We start from the raw sequence: 21,566 nt of genomic DNA, 5'->3' as shown, positions 1-21,566 counted from the left end.
ACACTGAATCTGAGGAGAGTGCTGACTTGTTTTGCAATAGTCTCTTGGAAAGTATCTCCAACTAAATTCAAAGAAAAACAAAAAAGCTATTAAAAAAGCTTGGACAAAAGAACTATTAACAAAGAACTAAGTAACATAGAGATTGGTCAGAATGAAGCAAGATCTCTCAAATTCTTATAAAACAGGAAAGGGTAGGAAGTAAAGCTAAGAAAACACTTCCTCCAGGGCTCAAGTCTCCACTCTTCAGACTAGTATACATGCAAACACAAATTACTGGCTTTTAAGCATGGTAACATTGAGCAATTAACCTATTCTATAATGTTGTGCTATCATATGCTTAATAATTATGCATTAATATTCAAATATTTCCAGAAGCCATTACAACAAAAAGAATATGGAGTTTGCAAGTGAACTCTAGAACCTACCCTAAATTTGGGCATACCAAAACGCCTCCACAAAATGAATCAAAATGAAAGTGACTAATATGAAAAAAGAGTGATTGTAAGATACCCTAAACCAGCAATAAATTCACTGGGGACCTATTTTAGTTGGTGATTCTACACTGCTCCAAGAGCAAAACTTTTTCTTGACCAACTAACATTACTCCAGTTTGAAGAGAAAATAATTGATGAAGAAACCAACTGATGTGTTTTAATAACTGCAACTTTAACAGACCGAAAAAAATTGAAAAGTTGTCATATTGTCAAATATTCCAACACATATTATCCAAAATCTCCTGGGTTAAACCTCAAGCAAGCTTTTTTTTTTTTTTTTTTAAAAAAAAAAGCTAACACTTGCATAGTAAAACATGTGTTGTCAGTTACACTGCCAACCACTGCTTAACTGGTATTGTCACTCACTGCTAAGGGATCGCCACTGAGTTAGAGGTTCCCATGGACAACCAGAAGGAGGAATATACGGTGCAAAGTGGTTTAAAACAAAACACCCTTACTTTGCCTATTGATCCTCCTCAGGAGCTGGTAGCTACAAGAGCCCTTCCAAGACTGTAATAAAAACGGCAGGGATTATATATAGCTGGATTTTACAATATTAAAAGTATCCTATAGCAAACAACTCTACTCTGAAAAAATAAAGCCATTAAATCGTTATACCTTAAAAGAAAATGATCAGTTATATGTCCGCCTTTACTTTCATAAACTATTGACTAGGACATAGCTTTAATACTTTGGGCTTCCCAGTCTAAGACTGTGCACTTTTTAAAGTTGCACGTAGCAGCCTGCAGCCTTTTCTGTGATGTGAAATGTAACATAGATGCAGTATGCATACTTACCCTGTAACCTTCAAGATCCCTCATTTGAATCTGCAGCAGAGAAAGATCTCTCAAAATTTGAAGATTGTCTTTATCCCATTTCAGTGCATTTCTATAACATTTGATAGCTTCATCATACTTCTTGTCTGACCTCTGAAGAAGGCCATACACATGCCAACCTGAAAAACTCTGTTAAGGATACTACAGAATTTGCGCAGAGAGAAAACAAACCCAATGTGATAATGACATAACAGTTGGTAAAACCTCCTAAGCAGTTTATAAGCAGACAGTAACGTTATTACAATCATTACATTTCTTTCGTTCAAAGAAACAAACAGATTGCTAACTGAAGATAGAGATTTATTCACCAATTAGACGAATAAGATGCATATAATAAACTATAAATTCAATTTTTCTGTTTGGGAAGAGGTAAAGAAATCAAACAGTAGCATCTCAGACAAGATTATCAGGCTTGCATAATACATTTTTGAATAAGGGCTTATTTGAAACAACTGAAGTGCCTGGATTTCCTGCATTTTAAGTACATGAGAAGTTCTTACAAACGTCATTGCATCTACTAACATAATGCAAGCCAGGATAATATTTGAATTGACAGTGACTGCCAGGATAGCTGCAAAACAGCTGCCCTCTAGATAGTTTAGACAAAATATTCCTGTGTACTAGACATAAAATTTACAAATTCAAACTCTCAGTTTGAAGACTATTGTTACGGGTTATCGGTGATACTCTATAAATCAAATAGTTACAGAAAGACAAAAAAAGAAAAAAAAACCCTCTACCCACCCCCTCACATGCACCTCCCCACTCCCAAAACTCTCCCATTCATAAATTAATGCAATATTGCAACAAGGATACAGACATGGCTCTTTAAGTCATTCCTTAAGCCTCTACGCACAAGTTCATATGCTTCCTCTTTCTTCCCTAGGCAGTTTAGCGTTAGTCCTTTCATTGCCAAAGTTTCTAAACATCAGGATTAAACAAATACAGGTTATTGATTTTTGTAAGAGCTTTTAAGGTTACTCTAGCAACTTTAAATATCCACAACTGCAACTTTAGACTCAGCTGTAAGCAGCACAAAGATCTGACGTTCTTCTCTCGTAAGGAAAGCACCACTTGAAGATTATTCACTCACGTAACATACTCCAAAATAAATTCAATGCAGTATTTATATCAAAAGTAAAGCAGAATTTTAAAATAGTAAAAATTCTCATCTCTTCTACAAATTTTTGGAGGAAAAGAATGTTTACTGTAAAAGAATATTATAACCAATCAAGCATTTATTCATAACATTCTTGAGACCTCCACACATCTACCCACACCAACGTACTTGGTGAAGAAAGTTTTTTTTTGGAATGTGGAAAAAAAGTCCCAAATCCATAGTTAAAGCAAGCTGCTTTTACTAGGGTGCAAGTTGATACACATACATTGCTCAGTGCTATCCAATCTCTCTTTTGCCTTCACATGAACTAAGAGCCATTCCCTCATAAAAGTTAATCTGAGCAATCCATACATGTATTAAACTTGCAACATATTAAAATGGATATTAAATACGCAGCACCATGATAAAGAATGGCAACATATGATTATCTGGTAAGATCTGTCTTTAAAACTGCAAGTGTGTGTTTATCAATTCAATGAGTGTTTATCATGGTGTAGGTTTCTAGAAGGTCTTATTACTTTACCTTAAGAAAATGTATTTTAACAGCAAATGGTTAATAAATTACTATGAGTATTTATAAAATTTAAAAAATTACTATCTATCTTAAAGCATATTGGAGGAAAAGACAGAGAGCGGATACCTGTTGAAAACTTACCTCCATGTTCTGCAAACTTTGGGTTAGAAAGGATCTGTTTACAGAACTTCAGCCCATTTCTATACTGCTTATGTTCATAACACCTCTGTTGGAGAAGAACAAAATATGTTCATTCAAAAATTTGAAAGAAGCTTTCCCCCACACTCCCATGTTAAGCACCACTGAATCTTTAGGGGAAAAAAAAAAAGCATTAACAGTTGAACAAGTCTCTCCACTTTTTTGTAACTAAAATACTATCATTATATTAAGGAATATATGTTCTTGAACACAAATTTAAATGTATATCTGAAGGCACATGACAAAACAGCAATTTTGCATGTAAGCCCATCATGGGAAGTGTAAGCACCTAAATAGATTCAAGTTTCCTTTAACAAAAATCTCTTATTTAATCATGTACTTTTCAAAGCATTCAACTCACTCTAGACAAATTATGTTCTGCAGAAAGACCACGTGAATGTCCCAAAAACATACAGGCAAAAAGGTCAAAATGGAGCTTATACTATCTCTGAAAGCAACCTCTTATATCAGCTTGAACACCACCTGTGCCCTGTATACATCCATACTTTCTAAATTAGTACGTGCCAACAGATCTGACCATACCTAAACAATTTATGATCCAAAACCCTCAAGTACTGCAAGGGCTCTACAATGTAATATCCCCACAGAAACTACCACACACCAGGCCCTGACATTTCAAAGCTCGACTCCAGTGGGACTTTCAAAAGACCTCCACTGCCAGAATCTCCCACTTCTTTACATGGCCAGAAGCGTTCACTGCAGCAGCTCTGCCCATAAGCAGTGCTATCTTCATCATTTGAACCACATGAATTGACTCTCAGTTTAACTACAGACAGTGCTTCAAGATCAGGATGTCTACATTCAAAACAAATCACAAAAAGATACTTAGTTACTTTCCCTATTTCCAGGTAAAGTGTTTGGTAAGCAGGAGTCTGTGAACCCTGTGAACCTCCTGTCTGCATGACGAAACTCAAGTCTTGCAATGGCAATACTTATGATTACTTTACAAGCCAACATGAGTAAGCCTATACTAGGTACCAGGTCTATAAAACAATAAATTACTTTTGCAGAAAGCTTTCAGGACAACAGGTATCAACAAAAGACAGCTAAAATGAGAAGGTTGCAGGCTGACAAGGTTAGCAAATTCTACTAGTATTTCACTGTCTTCTGACCCAAATCAGTATATCTCTCTCTCTCTCTCTCTCTTTTTTTTTTTTCCCTTTAAAAACAGAATTGTGTTCAGACCAAGAACTGTGTTTGATGTTGCTCACCTGATCTTCCATAACATTTTGTAATGCTTATTGCTGTTCTGGAAGGGATTTGTTGACTCTTACTCTCTGCTCTTTGAAATTTCCTAGGACTGAGTGAGCACCGAACAAGTGAGAAGTGCAGCACTGATTCTGTGGCATTAGTCACTCTGGCCCTGTCTCCTGAAATGAGGCACCCAGCAAACAGCTGGCTGAAAATCGCTGCAGACAAGAGCCGCTCCTGCTCTCTGTGCCTTTCTCCAGAATGGCCTCTCTGCGTTTGATTATTCACCCACTACTACACTTCTAGCCTGAAAAAAAGAGTTCATAGTATGTAAGGGAATGAACTAGAAGCTCAGTGTGTGTTTAATAACGTGCTTGCCAGGGTCCAAGACTCCTCTGGTTGCCAAGAGTTAAATCATTACAAATTGCCAGTGGTTTTATCGTCACAGATACTTGTTCACAACACAGCTAGCTAAATCCAAAACCTACATCGACCCAACATACACTCTCCAGCGACTCAACATACACTCTCCAGAGAGATCTGAGCTCTTTATGGAGCTCTCAACACAGAGAGGCTCTGAAACAGAATTCCACAGGCATTAGGATTAGGGGCAACAACCACTCCTCATCAAAACATTACACCATTCAGTAAAATAAAAGCAATGTTTATATCTGCCAATTCTTTCTCTTAGCAAGATATGATGTTTTCGTTGGGTAACAGTACATATTCTTAGGAATATTTCTAATATAAATGGAGTAAATTTCTTCAACTCTACTACTTCAATCTGAAAAAAATTACAGAACTTTATACAGCGGATGTTTTTGCTTGTTAAATACGTAGATTCTGAACTGTTCAAGAGTCAAAACTCTGATATCATGTGCCTTTGACATCACCGATTTACAATCTCCACGCTTCCAAATAGACACTGAAAACATGAGGGGAAAAAACCCTAAAAAAGATCCTTTCATTAAGCAAAAATTAAACAAGAATGTTTTTCCAAAATTAGAAATTGCTATTGGGTCTTTTATTTGTAGCTGTGTGAAGCATTTTTAAGTTTAAAATCAACTTTGAAGATATCTAAACCACTTTCTTCTTTCCCAATAGCTCCCACATATTTGTATACACAAGGTGTTAATGGTTTCCCTGCAAAAAAAAGTCTATTAAAAAAAGTGCTGTTCTGGCATACATTATTGTTTTACGTATCAGCAGCATGGGCTTCTATAGTTCATGCACTCAGCATGATGAAAGAAAATACGTGGTGCCCCATCCTGTTAATCCAGTCTCTTCTTCACCAGCCCCTCCTGTTCTCGTTTTTCCCCATAATTAGACACCTTTGAATATACTTGATAATTGTGTTCTTTGTATATCATGCAACTTCTCAAACAATCTTACTAAGATACTCATTACCTAGATGAAAGCAGTTCCTCAGAACAGGGTATTATTATTAACATTACGAAATTCTTTCATCTTTTTGGAATTTGGGGATACTTAGGGGAGGAGATGGAGTTGTACGACTTGAATTCTTTACTCCACAGAACCACAAAGGCATAAGCAGAAACACAGACAAAACAATTTCCTGTGTAGAGCACTGCCAAGATAGCAGAGAGAATGTCCAACAGCCTCGGGACATCATTTGTGGGTAGAAAGCTCCTGGAAATACTCATGTGCAAGGCACACACATTCAGGCCCTTGCAACTTCAGGTCCTAAGTTACATCTCCTCACAATCGAAAAAATCCTACCTTCATATCTTATAATTTAATCTTTGAGGTTTTTAGGAAAAATGCAAACCCCACAAAAACTAGTTAGCTACATAAAGTCTTCACACCCAGAATTGTACACAACTTTGGGGACGTGCAACTCAGTTTTAAGGTTAACCATGCAAGATAAGCTCTGAGGCAGCAGCTGCCAGAAACGTAACCTGTTGGACATGACCATGGCGACCATATGCAGCCAAGCAGGATCCCACACACTGCACTGCCCAGTGTAACAAGTATGCACTCTCAAGTTTTCGGCTCATACACTGGGAATAGGATCAGCCTGCAGGGATACTTGCAGTATTTGGGGGAAACTATTAACAAAGAACATTACATCGATAATAATTTTCATTCTCATTGACTAAATCCTGATGAGAGTTGCCTTCTGCTTGCCTGCTGTATTTTACCACTTAAGTACAAACTTGTTTCATATATCACAGCCTTCCTTAAATGGTGCCCCAATTTAAATTACATTAGAAGCTAAAGGAAAAAAAGTATTTAAGTTTTTAAGTTCCTTTTCTCCTTTTTCATTTGATAGTGCTTACCTGAATGAAACTGTATCCTTTTGACATACAAAAGCTAGATTAGCATACATTTATTTTCACAGTTAATAAGGCCTGAAGTAAACCATAATACATCCTAAAATTGAATCTGTGTTCCTCTAAAAAGATGAGACTGACTGCAAAATGCTATATTTGGATTTAATAAAACTATAGAGGAATGTTTAGCAATTTCCTTATACATTAGCCTCCTTATGCAAAATGCGAGAGTGGCCTATAATTTGAACTTTTAAAAACTCTTTTGCTTCTGTTGGTCCATTGTGCGTACTAATCTTTAAGCAGAAGTTGAAAAATAGGAGGAAGAAGTCATGTTATAAACAGTTACTCGTACACTTTAAGCTGTATGATACCAATGTTACAACTTGAATAATAATAAAGAAAAACTTGCTCCTGAAAGACCCTAAACCTATGGCAATTAGAAGGACATTCACGACAATCTTACTGATCCTAGTTTACTGGTTCTGAAGGACTTAACAGGAGTGTAAAATTGCCTAACAGCAGACAATTTTCTTGTCCTCCTAACAGTTGTAGTTCAGAATTAAAAATAAATAAATAAATGGATGTTATGGGAGCTCTTGAAATGGTCTATCTACCTCAACTTATCTGCCTGACATTGCTGTTGCATCATGAAGGCTGCTAGCTCATCTTCAGTTGAGTTCTTCTAAAGCAAAGACACACCAGCAATAAACACTGAGAGGGGCAGCTATGCAACTAAGCCGTGCTACTTCCTCGCTGCTCAACGGAGCTGAACATGAAGGTTGAAGAGCCAGGGTACAACAAGGAGTGACTCTACCCCTACATTTATTTCCTGTCTCCTCCTCCCCTTGCTAGAAGTGAGCTACAGAAAGTAAAGAGGAATGGGAAAAGATGCTCAGAGGAAGCAGTCAAAGCAGCAGGGATGCAAAGCGGAAGCAATCACCATAAGGAAGTTCTCTCTGCCTTCAGAGAGGGGACAGCAGGGCAACCACCTAGCAGGAGAAGACTAAAGCTTATGTAAATTGAAGCATCTGTTTGTTTTGCTAACTTGACTTGCACTTTTTAGCTACAATCTGCTTTGAAGTATCTGTCTCCTCTTTAATAAAACCCTGGTCACAGCACGAGGAGACACCCTGGTGACAACAAAAGAGGATCCAGTACAGGGTTTTGTGGGTTTTTTTGCAGATCAGTCATACAGCTCACCAGCCAGACAGCCTCCCCAAACATGGAGACATTTGCTCCTACCTAGGCAGCTTGTGAGCAGACTGCAGAACCTGTTACCAAAGTGGTGCTGCCACAGAGACTTGAGAAGCTGTCTCTACGGAAACTGGGCACTGTCATAAGCAAGAGAGGTATTTTGGGGGTTTTGCACCTTGCTTTTAAGTACAGCTGTTCAGATGGTCTACTGGTTACGAACATGAAATCTTATCTCTAAACAGTTCTATTTTATGTACTCTAACAATCTTTCACCTTGAAGCTCAAGGAAAGTCAGCCAATATATGCTAGCCATACATGCTAGTAACAAGAAACAGTTACACACAGATTTCTTCCCCAAGCAACAAAAAATACCCTGCATTGTAAGCTTGCTAACAGAGTAATCTCTCAGTGAAAGTGGTAACAAGTTCTCCTTTAGACTATGGGAAGGAAAACAAACAAACAACGAAAAAGAAAACACTTAAGGACTTTTACCCACTTAAGTTTAAGGTTCCAATTGTTCTCTGGGTTGTTAGCGGACTAAAATAAAATTATCTGGAATTGAGGATGCGCATTTATCACCTGAAGCACTGTAGGAAGATGGAAACAGTCATACCTACATATACCTCCAAGTAAAGAATCTGGGGTCTATTTTCAGGTGTTTGGTAGACATATGTACATTTCCTATATACAGTTTCTCCAGACTCTCAGGTTAATACTTTGAGTGTTTCATTCTGTTAATGAAAACATTTCAAAATTGTTAAAGTTCATGATTTTGCTCATCCCCATGTACGGACACTCTATACTTTTGAGAAGGGGATGGGAGGAAACGAATCAAATCAAGAGAGACTTTCATTCCTTCGGAAAAGGGGAGGAATCGGTTCAGAGCCGGCCCAACAGCAGCACTCAGACTCCTTGCATACACTTACCTCCCTCTCCAAAAGAGGTTACAGACTAAAAAGCTTAAAAGTACAAGAGAAGGAAGGAATACAGTACACACTCATGGCTAGTACAAACCATTGTGAATCTGTGACTTCAAGGAAGAAAAATAGGAACAGAGACATGAAAGATAGGTCTTTTAAGAAACAGAAGAGAGCAAACACTGCAAAAGGAGAAGGAAGAGTAACACAAGGAAAGATTAGTGCCAGGTAATACACAGCCTGTGTGAGGAAGCTCTTAAGGGAGTCAGCAATTTCTTCTGGGTGAAGGCAGGAAAAGAACTAGTAAAGAGTTGCAGAACTAGGAACAGTGTCACCTTAACTACCCCTATGCCTGCTGGAAGGCAAGGCACAGCTGTCTCCATCTGGATAGCTTCTCTCCTCCCAGACGGGGATAGCTTGAGGTAGTCACATCCAGCTCTTGAACGGGGAAAACCGCTGTAGTGAATAACATATTTCATAGCTCCAGAAATGACTAGAAGAGCAGAGGTGCCTCTCCTGAGCCAAGGCACTGCTTACGTGATTTCACAGCCAGCCGCCACGGCCCCATCATGACGCTCGGCAGGCAGGCGCCCAGCATGGCCTGTGACAACACGCACGGCGGCGCAGGACTGGGCCCGCGCCCTCCCCTGCCAGCTCCAGAGCTGCAAAACCTTAGCTTCCCAGAGAGAAAAGTTAACCCTAAAGCTCCAGAAGAAGAAGAACTATCCATCAGTGCAACATCGCTATTAAGAGACTTGCTGCCCTTTAGAGCTTTCATTTTAATAAGTTGCCAGATGTTTCAGAGTACCTAACAAACTTCTCTATGCATCCTGTGGCCTGAACCTCAGCATGTCCTAAGCATATCCAGACTTTTTCATGCTCTAACTCATTTTCTGTATGCATAGTAATAAAATAATACCAGCTTTAATGCAGTTGTGTAAAGTTACATAAACTAGGACTTTTGGGCAGAGCTAGTCGTTGGCCAGCAGGTTTCTTGCACATATCCTTGCTTACCATGGGATCCCAAAAGCACCACTTCTTGATGCCTGCCACCAAGAAAGGTGGAAAGAGTTAACTATTTACAGGCTACCTAGGTATTTAACTGCTGGAAGGAGGTGGATTTCCCCTGCATCCGAGTTGAGAATATTCCCCCTCTAGCACACCTACTTTCTAAATTTTGTCACCAAACCTATTGCCAGCAATAAGACTCACTTGGATTCTTAGCAACTCCACCAGTTGCCTGCAAGGTTGCATAAAAGGAAAACTGACAGGCCACGCTGCTGATTACAGCAGCACTTGCAAGGACTGCTAATGAAAGCACTGAGATGACTTTTATCCATCCCTTATGCAGCATTTCACTCTCATAAAAAATACTTTAACAAATGCATTTTAGGAATATTCCAGCCATGTTAGAAAAGTTAGAAAGTCCTGGAATTCACAAAACCAAGCTCTCTGTTTGCTACAGGTAATCAGGCAGCAGATTTTACCTGCCCGTCACATGTTCCTTCTCAAAATAGAGGTATTTTAAGGGTTCACGTATGTAAGGATGAGTCAAACACTGTATTTTAACATGCCTCATAGCATCAAATGCAGAGCATATGTATGGCAGTCCTGACTTTACCATTACACATGAAATATTTTGGACACGTTATCTTCCAGGAGCACAAACCCTTTTTATTGCAACTCAGGCTGCATATTCTGCCAAAGTTTAATATCTAAAAATGTAATGGCAGGAAATTAAAAGCAGCTTTGGAGCACTGTGATCCACAACGTGGCCAGGCTCCATCCATGTTTTATCAGCACACTTTTCTCAACAAGCTCTCAAAAGATCCCGCTGCATGGAACTTAGGACTTCCAAACTGATTTAACCCCGCATGAGCAAAGGATCAGCTAGATCCTGGAGGCAGAGAGCTCTTTTCTAAGAGGAGCGCTTGGGAAGACACCTATGCCCTGTCCAGCTGGTTCAAGCGTGGCTTAAATCCGCTGAACGGTCCATCAGAGCACCCTGCACTGCTTGCTCTGCATCCTCACTTGGCCCCAGCACATCCAGCTATAAGACAAGCTCAACATAACATCTTTGGATGGGTGTAGGGGCAAGGTTTAAAGGCCCTGCAAAGCAAGTACCCTAATGCAGTCAATGCTAAAAATGGATGAGACAAAAGTAAGTTTTTTTAGAAGTTTTCCTAAACTAAACTAGAACCAACACTGGAATCATTCCCAACAAGCAATCTGAAATTCTTACTGTTAGTCCACAGGTACTGAACTTTCTTCTTCTGCAGCTCACACATAAGTGAGCTTTAAGTGCCTTGACAGCTATATGCATCCTCATAAGAGGCAATGTATTGCCATCTATTCCTCATCACATACCAGAATTATTAAACAGAAAACTAATACACATATCCAAAGGCAAGCTTCTACTTACATCTGAAAGATCCCCAGGACAAAGTATGACAGGGTATGGGCTACCTTGCTAGAAGAGCTCAGGGATTTCATTCTCTGCTACCCTCTTTCTTGAAGGTTTCTTAAGCTTGAGCGGAAGGCAGGCAAAACCTGCCTTGTTGTGGCAAGTGGGTCCCCTTATGGGACTCTGCAGTTTCTCCCAGCAGGGGCTAGGAACACATACACTTGCAGCTGCAACCCAGTAAGAGCTGCTTTAGCAACCTGGCTGTGACATACTTTGCCTTAGCAGCAAGGTGTGCGTTAAGATGCCTCATATGCACGTTAGACACTCAGACGCTATTTCTGCTAGCACAGGTTGGAGGCAGCACCTTAGAGACTAATAACTCCAGTCAGCGTGCTGCTCAAGGGGGTTTTGCAAGACAGTTACTCTTGCTCCAGCCAGGCTCAATCAGGATCAGGTCGAGTCAAGTCACTATGGTGCTCTAATTCAAGCTAAATTCAGTAAAGCAGATTCCAAAAGCTAGAGGCATTAGGAGCAACTACTCGCTGTGAGTAAGCAGGTCTTTTGGGCCCTGCCCATACCGAACAGCTCAACAGCTCTAAGAAAAGGCTTCCACCATACCAACTCGAACTTCGAGACAAAGAGATGACATATAAAGCAGAAGGCTGAAAAACTAGACAAACCTACTAGAGGCACATTTTTACTGAAAAGAGACCAACTTTTATATTTTTACTATCAAACTAAAACCAACTATCCTGTGTTTGCTGTACAGTTTTAATGAACAGAAATTTTACACAGCAAACAGCTTCAGCAATTGCAATGCCCACTTAACAGACTATGAAATCCTCCTCCTGCAGAGTCTGCCTTCCTTTGTGGTACCAACTGATACTTCAAAACTGGTTATAAAATACCAGGGGAAGAGAACTGCTCTGAGGTGAAATAAGGGAAAAGATTAGAATCGAAGTGGATCTTTCCATTTAATATGGGGGCAGGAAAATTCTACGTTTTCTGAATTAGTCTTTTATTTCTATAACTGATAAAATCAGCTAGGAACAGCTGCTGACAAAAGCGCTCCTGGAAGGAAAACTAGAAATCCTTACTCACTTAAAACACTTGCTAAAAAATCCATCATTCAATACCAATTCTGCCGCCTCTACTCACTTATTTTAACCTCCCCTCCTTAGGGGGACTATGATGAATGTGGCTGCATGCCATCTAACATCAGATACCCTAGACCACTCATATGTTCAGGCGTTAGGTCTGAGTTCAGCATGAAACCACAACAGCATCTCACAAAAATCCAGTATGGACAGAATGAATACTATTTTTAATAATAAACTGGAACTGTTAAGCAAGTTAACTCAAATTTGGAGATATAGTAAGAAACAAAACAAAAAAAAGCTGAAGTAGCCCATATAACAGCTTGTTCTGAGCTCACTTGGACATTTCAACCCATTTTGCAATGCAGCAACACATAGTGAAGTTACTGTCATTTTCTACCTAAGCCCAGAGAATTCCTTACCCTTAACTCTTGAGTACGAGAGATGTTGCTCGGTAGCATTTAGCCATTGTGAAATATTCAAATGCAGTTATTAAGAAAGGTTGTTCTTCAACATTACAAGGTTGGCTGGCTTGACTGTGATCTCACAGAAACAGACAGGAGATCCTTAAAACTGGGATCAATAAGAACTGTTACAAGACTAGCAATGAATAATTATTCATTTTCTCTAAATCCCCTATCAGCAAAATCAGAAAGCACTTACTGCAACTTTTAGTAAGAGTGGTATTAAAAGTAAGGCAGGGCTGCTGCAGATTAGATTTAAACCTGGGATGCTCCAAAAGCTCAATCAGAAAAAAATCCTTAAGAAAACCCCAAACCTTAAAACAAAACAAAAACAAAACAAAATAGCAAAAGTGACTTGATCAAATTCTAACCAAAATAAAGGGCAGTGCCTACTGACACCATATACTATCTAAAAGGGATCAAGTCCATTTCCCTAAATAAGATTAGCTTCAGATTATCACAAAGAAATCTTTGGGCTCAGCATCTATAACCATAATAACATAAGACTGGCTATGATCTCACAACCATTAAGAAATTAGGCTATATGTGTTTCTAGTGATGGATTTTTTTTTCCCCTCAGAAATGACATTGTCAAAGGAACACAAGTTATGAAGAAATTTAAAGCAGGAAATCTTATTTGCACGATTTATGAAACCCTTAATGAAAAAAAAGAGAAAAAAAAGACCTAAACTGGCTAAGAAGCATTAGCAATAGCAGTATTATTCAAGTAATACCTTAATAACCTCCTAGAGTCTCAAACACCAATTCATTCCTTTAGCAAGTTTGAAAAAACAGACATAAATAGGACATACTGACTCTGCCTAACGCAGACAGCCTGTACTTCAGGGCCATCTCAGTTTCAATCTAGACAATTATTTTCCTGTTGCCTGAAAAGCTAAGTGGGGTATTCCTTCCAGCAAAGGAAAAGTGATAGACATTTCAGCAGCCAAGTTACCAGAGAAATCTTGTTAGCAATTCCTTGTTTCAGAGATATGTGTTAAAACTATGGAGGCAAACATACTTGATTGCATTATTGTGCAGTAATGATGATCACAGAAGAAATGCACTAAGTATTAGCTGCTGATAAAAGAATTTTTGGAAATCAGTTTTTAATCTGGCATCACAACCACTGTAAAAAGGAAATCCCAACTCTGTCACCTCAGCAACCCTTAAAGTCATCATCTAAATTTTTATGAGATAAAGTGCGCATTACTTTTAAAGTATGGATGACACTGATGAAAGTCTTTGTGGAGGAGACGCACAGGTCTATCTAGTTTGAAAGTGGAGGGACAAGGGAGCAGATTCAGGAAGATGGCCAGCAGGAGGGACTTGGCATATTTACAGCAGAGCCACTGAAGAGAGGCTGTTCAACAGGCTTTTTTTAAACTTCTTTAGGAAGTTCATCCACATACGCTTGTCAAAGTCAAAATAAGAGGGAGTAAAAGCAGTTCAAAGAAGCAGGCTCAAACAGCAATATCATGAGAAATGACCAATTAGAAGTGAAACCCAAATCCTACCTAATTTGCAACAGACATCCTGATTATTTGCAACGCCCCACTGGAGATCATAGGTTCTGGCCATGCCCCATCAAATCCTCCAAGAACCTAAGGATACCAGCACAAAGGATGTCTGGTTCTCCAGACATCAGGAAGACAACATGCAACACTGATGCCAAACAGAGTAGGAAGCTCTAACCTATATATGACATGCAGCGTTTGTATACACAACGCTAGATCAACATGGCATCTTACATCTTGAGAAAGCTACTTCTACTGCAGCTTTTTCACAGTAAGGTTAAGAATCACTAAGAAATTATTTAATCAAGTCTGAATACACCTCATGCACTGCACTGAATACACCTTACTGCAGTTAGCCAGTGGCTAAGCCTACCAGCAACCATGAAAAGTATTTGCACCACCTTGCTCTGCCAGAATGCCATGAGACCAGGGAGTACATCCTCTGCACTTAAGGGAACTGAAGAAAGAGGGGAAAAAACGGAGTAAAGTGCTTCCAGCCTTCTAGGTACCAAAAGGCTTGTTTTTTTTATTCCTTCCTTAACTCCTGCATCTGCTGTTCTACCCTCCTCTCCACCTTCACCTGAATTTTTTGAGAGTAACCTCTGCGCTGCTTACTGACGTTCTGCGTCCAAAGAATGACATGGAGGACTCAGTTCATCTTAAATGTACAAAAGGTTTGGGAACAAGTAAGGGATACTGTGGAGATTGGCTTTTTCTTCTGAATTCCACAGAACCATCGAGCAGCAGAAGCACAGGAATATGTACTTGTGGACTTAACCAAGTAGTGTAGTAACAGTGAGTAGTGTAAAGCTGGTCACATGAGTATTTTCAGAAATTGTGTAAACCAGATGTTTTCTTCTTAATGAAAGCCCAAGTTTAAGCAAACAAACAAACAAGTGATAGCTAACACTGTGACATATGCCTCTTACACAGCCTAATCATGCAGATCCTTTTTCTTTGCACTACAGGAAAACAAAATTGTGAAATGCCATTCAAACTGAGGCGTTTTTCTGTGAGAACCTCCACATATCTTTAAAGTGACTAGGAGAGGTTAGTCTAGTGTGTTGCAACAAGCAGAGGCAAAGTGCACACATCTGTGAATGCAGAATTTGTCAGCTAAGTGGAAATGCTGGTTTGCAACCAAATTTACACACAAAATAAATTTACCCACCACTTAAGATTTGTACTAAAAAACAAATCACCCTTCTCCCCAAACCCCCCCACCCCAATCTCAGCTGTGCATACTGGACCATCCGACTCCTTGATCTGCCCAGGCCAGGAAACAGCACGAGCCCACTCCGGGCCAGCCAGCCAAGCCACCCTTGCTCAGCCAGCACAGGCTGGGCACTGTCCCCAGAGCACCAGCTGCCCTGGGAGACTGAGGATCCCCTGCCGTGCTGCATTCGGCCACCTGCAGGCCTGGGGAAGAGGGGACAGGGGATAAACGAAGGATTAAATCTCCCAAGAAGGAGGAAAGGCTGCAGGAAGAGAGAGGAAGAGTGAGATGGAACGAAGGTGCTAAAAAAATAGGGAAGCAATGTTTCTTTGAGCTTGCTCAAAGATACATGCGACTGTCTATAAGTTGGCTTATTAATTCACAGCAGGCATATAATCGAAATTTTTCGAAGTAAGGTCATTATCTATAATAAGGCAGACAGTAGGTCATTAGCCAAATTGTCAGCATGATGAAAACTGACTTCAAGCCCTTCCTATTCGCCGCACATTACAAAGGCACCTAATCAGAGGGCGGTGTTAATATCAGACTGTATGTCACAGGCTCATCCCTGTAAGACACAAGGAAGTATCAACACACCTGAAAAACTTTTTGGCTGAGCTATTACCTGAAATTTTTACATTTTTATTAAAGATTTTTCAGTTAAAAACAGTTAAAGCAAAAATAGCTTTAGTCTCCAGAAATCAGCTTGGACTGGTACGAACATTAATCTTTTCTCACTTAGACTAATTTGTGAAGTTTTAACCAACTTATGTGCATGTGTTACTCTATCATTTTCCCCCCAGGCTCTTCCCTTGCTCCTGCCCACCACACGAAGAACCAGGCAACCATGCACTGAGCATGGAAAGAAGTTGGCTCCTCTGATTCAGTTTGGTAACTGCACAGGTCATTCTCGACGCAAAGGAAGATGAGTAAACAGGCAGAAAGATTATTACCTTCCCAGCTCACAGTACACCAAAGATTACGTGCTAAGAACAGGGCTCCCTGCCAGACAGGGCTGAATCTTTCAAAGCAGCAGCAAGCTGTACAGCTCACTCTGCCTATTCTTCCACCCTAGCTGAAGGTGCGCGTCTGGTGATGAGATGTCTGTACATATTTGTAGGGATTTCTACTTGCACAGATTTACTGCACTTTCATGGACTATGTTGAAGAATTGGTGGCCAGGTTATGCATGCACCATGTCAAGAGAAGAAGTTTACACAGAAGTAACTGCTGTTTTTTGCAAACACCCACAGTACTTGCCTTATTCCAAATTTCTAAAAGGAAGCAACAAAGTACACCAACCCTCTTTAGAGAGGGACATTAACTTTTTAGTCAAAATGGACTTCTGAGAGAGAACAGCATAGCATAGACATAAAGCCACATAAAGCCATAGAAAGCAGCCACTAGCATAAGTTACTATTTTCCTTTCACCCCAGCACTTCAGAAATGCAAAGGCCCCATAACATTAGATCAGCCCTCAGTCAGCTTTCTTAAGATACGCTGAGCTCTGCATTTTTCGGCTGTATTTTGACAGTGCGCTATCTTAGTTTTAACTACAAAAAGTAGGCTTAGGGGCTAATTTCCTGCACAGCTACAGTCACACATGCCGGTTGCTGGCCAGGGGAAAAAGGAAAAAAAAGAAAAGAACCATGGGACTTCTACGAGAAGTTAGCGACCAAAGTTAAACTTTGAAAAGTCTCCAAAGCCTTCACTCTCCTCCACTTCCTCCTCCAAAAACCTCTCCACTGACCATCAGACCTGTAACTGCCTAGAGCAAAAAAGAAGAGTTAGAAAAGAAAGAAAAATATAAGAGAGCACCCGAGCTCGCAGGAGGCACCCTAGAGAGAAAAGAGTGACGGGGGGCGCTGGGGGACCCCGCTGCGCCGGGAGCTCCGGGGAGCCCCGCTCGGGGCCTCGGCTGGAGGCGGCGGGCGGGCGGGGGGAAGGGCCGCGCGGTCCCGCCGCGGCGGATGACAGGGGCCCTACGGCCCGGGCCCGGGCGGGTGGCGCCGCGGCGGCGGCGAGGCCGGGCCCGGGCGCTGCCCTCCTCGCGCGCGCCGCCACTCACCAGGATGCGCTTGAAGAGCGCGTTCTCCTTGGGCGGCAGGCTCACCGACGGCATCGTCCCGCCGCGCCGCCTCCGCCGCGGCAGCCGCTGGGCCCCGCTCCCGCCGCTCGCTCCCCGCCGCCGCCTCCTCCTCCTCTTCCACGCCCGCCTTCCCTCCGCGCCGCCGCCGGGCCGGCCCCTCGCGGCCGCCGCGCGCGCCGCGCTCCCGCCGCGCCGAGCGCCGGTTCACGTGGTAACTGAGCAGGCCGGGGAGAGGCGCCGCCAAAATGGCCACCGCCGCGGGCTTCCCCCGCCGGGTCACGGCGCCCCGCGCGCCTGCGCCGCGACCCCGCGCCGCTCGGCCCGGCCCCGCCTCCCCAGCGCCGCGGCGCCGCGCGGGGCCGCTCCCGGGCAGGCCCGGGCGGGCGGGACGCGCTGCGAGCGGCGGCGGCTGGCGCGAGGCTGCCCGCGGCTTCCTCGCGTGGCCGTTGGCGGCCGTTGGTGACCGTTGGTGGCTGTTGGCGGCCGCTCGCCGCCAGGCGGCGCTGCCCCTCCCCCCATCTCCCGGGCGCGTCGCGGGGCGGGGCGGCCAAGATGGCGGCGGCGGCGTTGCGGCTGGCGCGGGGGCTGCGCCTGGCGGCCGGGGCGCCGCGTCTCGGTGAGCGCCGGGGCGGGGGCCCTCGGGGACGTGTCTCGGGTCTCCGCCTGCGCTGTGCTGCGGGCGGGTTTAGTTAGTCTGATTGATTCCAAGCTACGGTAATAAACCCCTTGGAAATGAAGGGCCGAGTTCGGGAGGTTTCTGCGCCGGGCAGCAGTGGGGAAAGGTAGCCCGGCGCTGTAGGTTGTGGCGTGGGGTCGGGCAGGGAAGGGGCGTTTTTCCAGCTTCCTGTTCCCTCTCCCATTCCCCTGTGCGCCGGGAGCGGGTACTGCGCTCTATCTAGAAAGGGGTCAGCTGTGGCAATGTTACCCAGGTCGTTTATGCAACAAGATGTAATAAAGATAACGGGATTTTTTTTTTATTATTATTCACCTAATTGTATGAGTGTTGGTGATTTGTCTGTTCACCTTTTGGAATTTCGATCTTTTTAGTTTTGACTCGCTCTGCGTTTGTTGCAAGAAAACGTTCTTATGACCGTCCGAACTGGTTTGGAGTGGGCCTGGCTTTCAGCACCTCTGCTGCCCTGTGGGTCCTTGTAAGTGCCCGTGGTTTGTTTTGCTGAAGTTAACTGTTCCCACATGGTAGCGATTTGGAGGCAAGACTGCAGTCTGCATGTGTGTGGTCTCTGGCTGGTGCCAAAGGTGAAGGAGGAATGCTGGCTAGTTATGCTTCTCCAAGTTTATGTTTGAATTTTCTTTAGGAAATGGAATGACTCCATAAGCTCTTCTCTGTTACAAACTTCAAAAGAGATATAGCTTAGGAATTAATTCCCCAAGTCAAATGCTTAAGGAACAGTACCATGGAAGACCTAGAAATATGGTAGGGGCAGTGTCCCTTAGTAAAGTTGCATTTATTGGATACTTTTTTTTTCTCCTGTTTTTGGCTTTGTTCGTTTGATTAAGACCCCCTTTTTCTTGAACAAAACATGGGCTTAAGTCATTTTGTGCTCCCCATAAACTGGATAAAACAAGCTCTGGTGAAGAAACGTTATGTAGGATGAGCAGCAGTCATAGGACCAAATCAGTTTCTGGTATCCTGGGAAGGATTCCCTATGCTTTTTTCCCCCTACATTCTTGGGGAGCTTTTTTTTTTTTTTCCCCTTTCAATCAGTGGTCAGCACAAAATGTTTCTGAGCAAGGTGTGAGAAGATGCCCTCCTGGACAGTTAAATTTATTCCTTATTGTCCCAATTCCAAATAATTACATATTGGCTTACCTCCTGACACTAGGAATTTCATATTCTGTAGAACATGTTTTGTACTCTGGTTGCAGCTGTATGTTCTATAGCTCTTCAATATATCTTGCTATTTAATAGCTTTTCAAGCAGCATCATGAAGATACAATGGAATACGAAAGAAGGCAAAAGGAGAAACAACATGAATGTACTGGATGTTCATAGTAAGTATGCAGGTATAGATGCTACTGATGAGATGCTGCTGATTCTGCAGGTCTTTTTTTAAAAAATCTGTCAAAATATTAAGAATTGACTTTCCTTCCTCTCTTATTTTCTTTAATACTTCTCCACTTTTGTCATTCTGCTAACTCATTCCCAGTGCTAAAAAAAGAAAACATTATAACTGCGCTTCTTTATAAGGTGATTGATTTATATCCATTATATATCTATTTGTGTGCATATTCACTGCCATTTTTTTTTTGTCTTGGACACTGAGTGTTACTCACCATGTAGCATATCTTCTTTAGTGCCTAAAATAAATTTAGGCCCTGAAGAGAATGCATTGTAAGTGCTTTAATGGCAAGGAGATCAGAGTCCCTAAAAATAGCCAGTCTCTTTCCTTCTCTTGGATTCTCTCTTCCCCCTCCCTCCTTTTTTTTTCTTTTCTTTTTTTTTTTTTTTTTTTTTTGTTAACAGGTCTACTTGGAAAGCATGAATGACATAAATGACATAACATCAATGCCTGCAGATTTATATTTAAATTGAAATCAGCTATGGTTAATGTCCTTTTCACCATAGGAAACAATTGTTTGCTGGTAGCTAAGAATTCTGATGGGGATTATGGCCTCAGAGCAATTAATATGCCGTTTCAAAGACATACCTAACTACAGCCCTAGAGATTTTTCTGTATTAGTTTTCACCTTAGATATTCCTGATAAAAATGCAAGCATGATATTAGTAATGTAAGTGAAACACATGAACATCAAATACATTTGATAATATAAATATGTAAATAACTGCTACAATAAAATATATTGTAAGAATTTTCTAATCAACTTCGTTGTATATTTTCTTTGTTGCTGAGGTTTTTTTCTTTCTTAGGTTGAACATGTGCTGCAAGAAGTAATACGAACATACGCTGTAAGAAGTAACAGGATCATTCATTGTGTTTTGCAAATAAATAAGCATAACAAATATGAAGTATCTGAATATTTATTTGTTCATACTTTTCATACAGCTATGGAATAAAGAGTAAAAACTGTGAAAGGAACTTGTGAGCCTACTTGCTTGCCATGTTTATTTCAGTCTTCAAGACATCTGAAGGTGTTTTCTTACAGCATTTAATTGTTTCATAGTTTTCCAAAATTACTTGCCAGACTATCTTTGTTATTCTAGAGGTTATATTACAGAATGCAGTTAAACTAGACATGAGTTCAAAAGACATTCAGCAAATATTCCCAAAGTCCTTAAGTGTGCCCTATCTAATCCATAATATTTAGTTGTTGAATTTTACAAAATAAATCATAATCAGATGTAAGTGGTTTTATTCGAAAACTAACAAAATTATAGTCTCTTAAATGCCAAGGTGTACATTTGCTACTTCACACAGTAAAGAAATAGCTTTCAAGTCAGTCTTGACTAAGTTTTTCAAATCACTAGTGACTTAAGGAGGTGCTATAATTCAAGTTATACATCTGCTTACGAGTGTCATCTAGTTCCTGGAGCTCTGTTGTCCTTGGGTTCTTCGTGCCATGAATTAGCTTTTCCTAGAGCAGAAATAAAGCTTGTTTGTCAGAGATAGACAACCTTGGAATTCCATGTGTGCGTGATTTTCTTTAATTTTTCTCTTGCTGCTAAGTTTGCATTGCTCTTGCACTTGTGGTTTCAGAAGTTAGGATGAAGGACGGATGGTGTGTGCACTCCAAGGAAGGGAGATGCAGAGGCGAGCTGGCCTTGGCGTGCCCGCCTTTTGGGAAGGGCTCCCTGCCCTGAAATACCTCGGCAACGTCACCCGTGACAGCAGCACTGCTGCTGCTTCCTGACCGTGCCTTTGCCGGTTTGGGCACATCAAGGTCGCTCAAGGGCGCGATGAGCAGCGGGAGGTGGTGTTAAAGGCGCCAAGGGAGCTGCAGGAGGTACAGGATGAGCTGCACTGTCACAGCTGACGCTGTCCTGCTTTGACTTGCGTCCTCTGGCTCTGGCGTTTCACTC

The 21,566-nt window shown here is 41.7% G+C and overlaps 2 protein-coding genes across 2 annotated transcripts in view; one reads left to right on the top strand and one right to left on the bottom strand.

Annotated features, from left to right (window-relative positions):
• NAA15 (N-alpha-acetyltransferase 15, NatA auxiliary subunit) overlaps nucleotides 1-17,661 on the bottom strand; it is a 35,403-nt gene extending 17,742 nt beyond the window's left edge. The window contains exons 1-4 of the mRNA XM_088526542.1: nucleotides 17,546-17,661; nucleotides 3,106-3,190; nucleotides 2,147-2,251; nucleotides 1,292-1,449 (exon numbers count right to left, since the gene is read on the bottom strand). Coding sequence (XP_088382668.1) covers nucleotides 1,292-1,449; nucleotides 2,147-2,251; nucleotides 3,106-3,190; nucleotides 17,546-17,599 — 402 coding nt within the window. The 5' untranslated portion in view covers nucleotides 17,600-17,661. The remainder of the gene's footprint in view (nucleotides 1-1,291; nucleotides 1,450-2,146; nucleotides 2,252-3,105; nucleotides 3,191-17,545) is intronic.
• Nucleotides 17,662-18,118: 457 nt separating this feature from the next.
• NDUFC1 (NADH:ubiquinone oxidoreductase subunit C1) lies at nucleotides 18,119-19,612 on the top strand. The gene is made up of 3 exons (XM_088526586.1): nucleotides 18,119-18,182; nucleotides 18,614-18,717; nucleotides 19,497-19,612. Exons 1-3 carry the CDS (start codon nucleotides 18,119-18,121, stop codon nucleotides 19,578-19,580), a joined length of 252 nt encoding a protein of 83 aa, XP_088382712.1. The 3' UTR covers nucleotides 19,581-19,612.
• Nucleotides 19,613-21,566: the final 1,954 nt, after the last annotated feature.

The sequence above is a fragment of the Tinamus guttatus genome, unplaced genomic scaffold (assembly GCF_059628265.1).
Source record: "Tinamus guttatus ecotype Peru unplaced genomic scaffold, ASM5962826v1 Tinamus_guttatus_pri_ptg000247l, whole genome shotgun sequence".
In the NCBI taxonomy this organism is placed as follows: Eukaryota; Metazoa; Chordata; class Aves; order Tinamiformes; family Tinamidae; genus Tinamus; species Tinamus guttatus.
The sequence above is the reverse complement of the archived record's forward strand: the minus strand, read 5'-3'. Positions and strand labels throughout refer to the sequence as shown.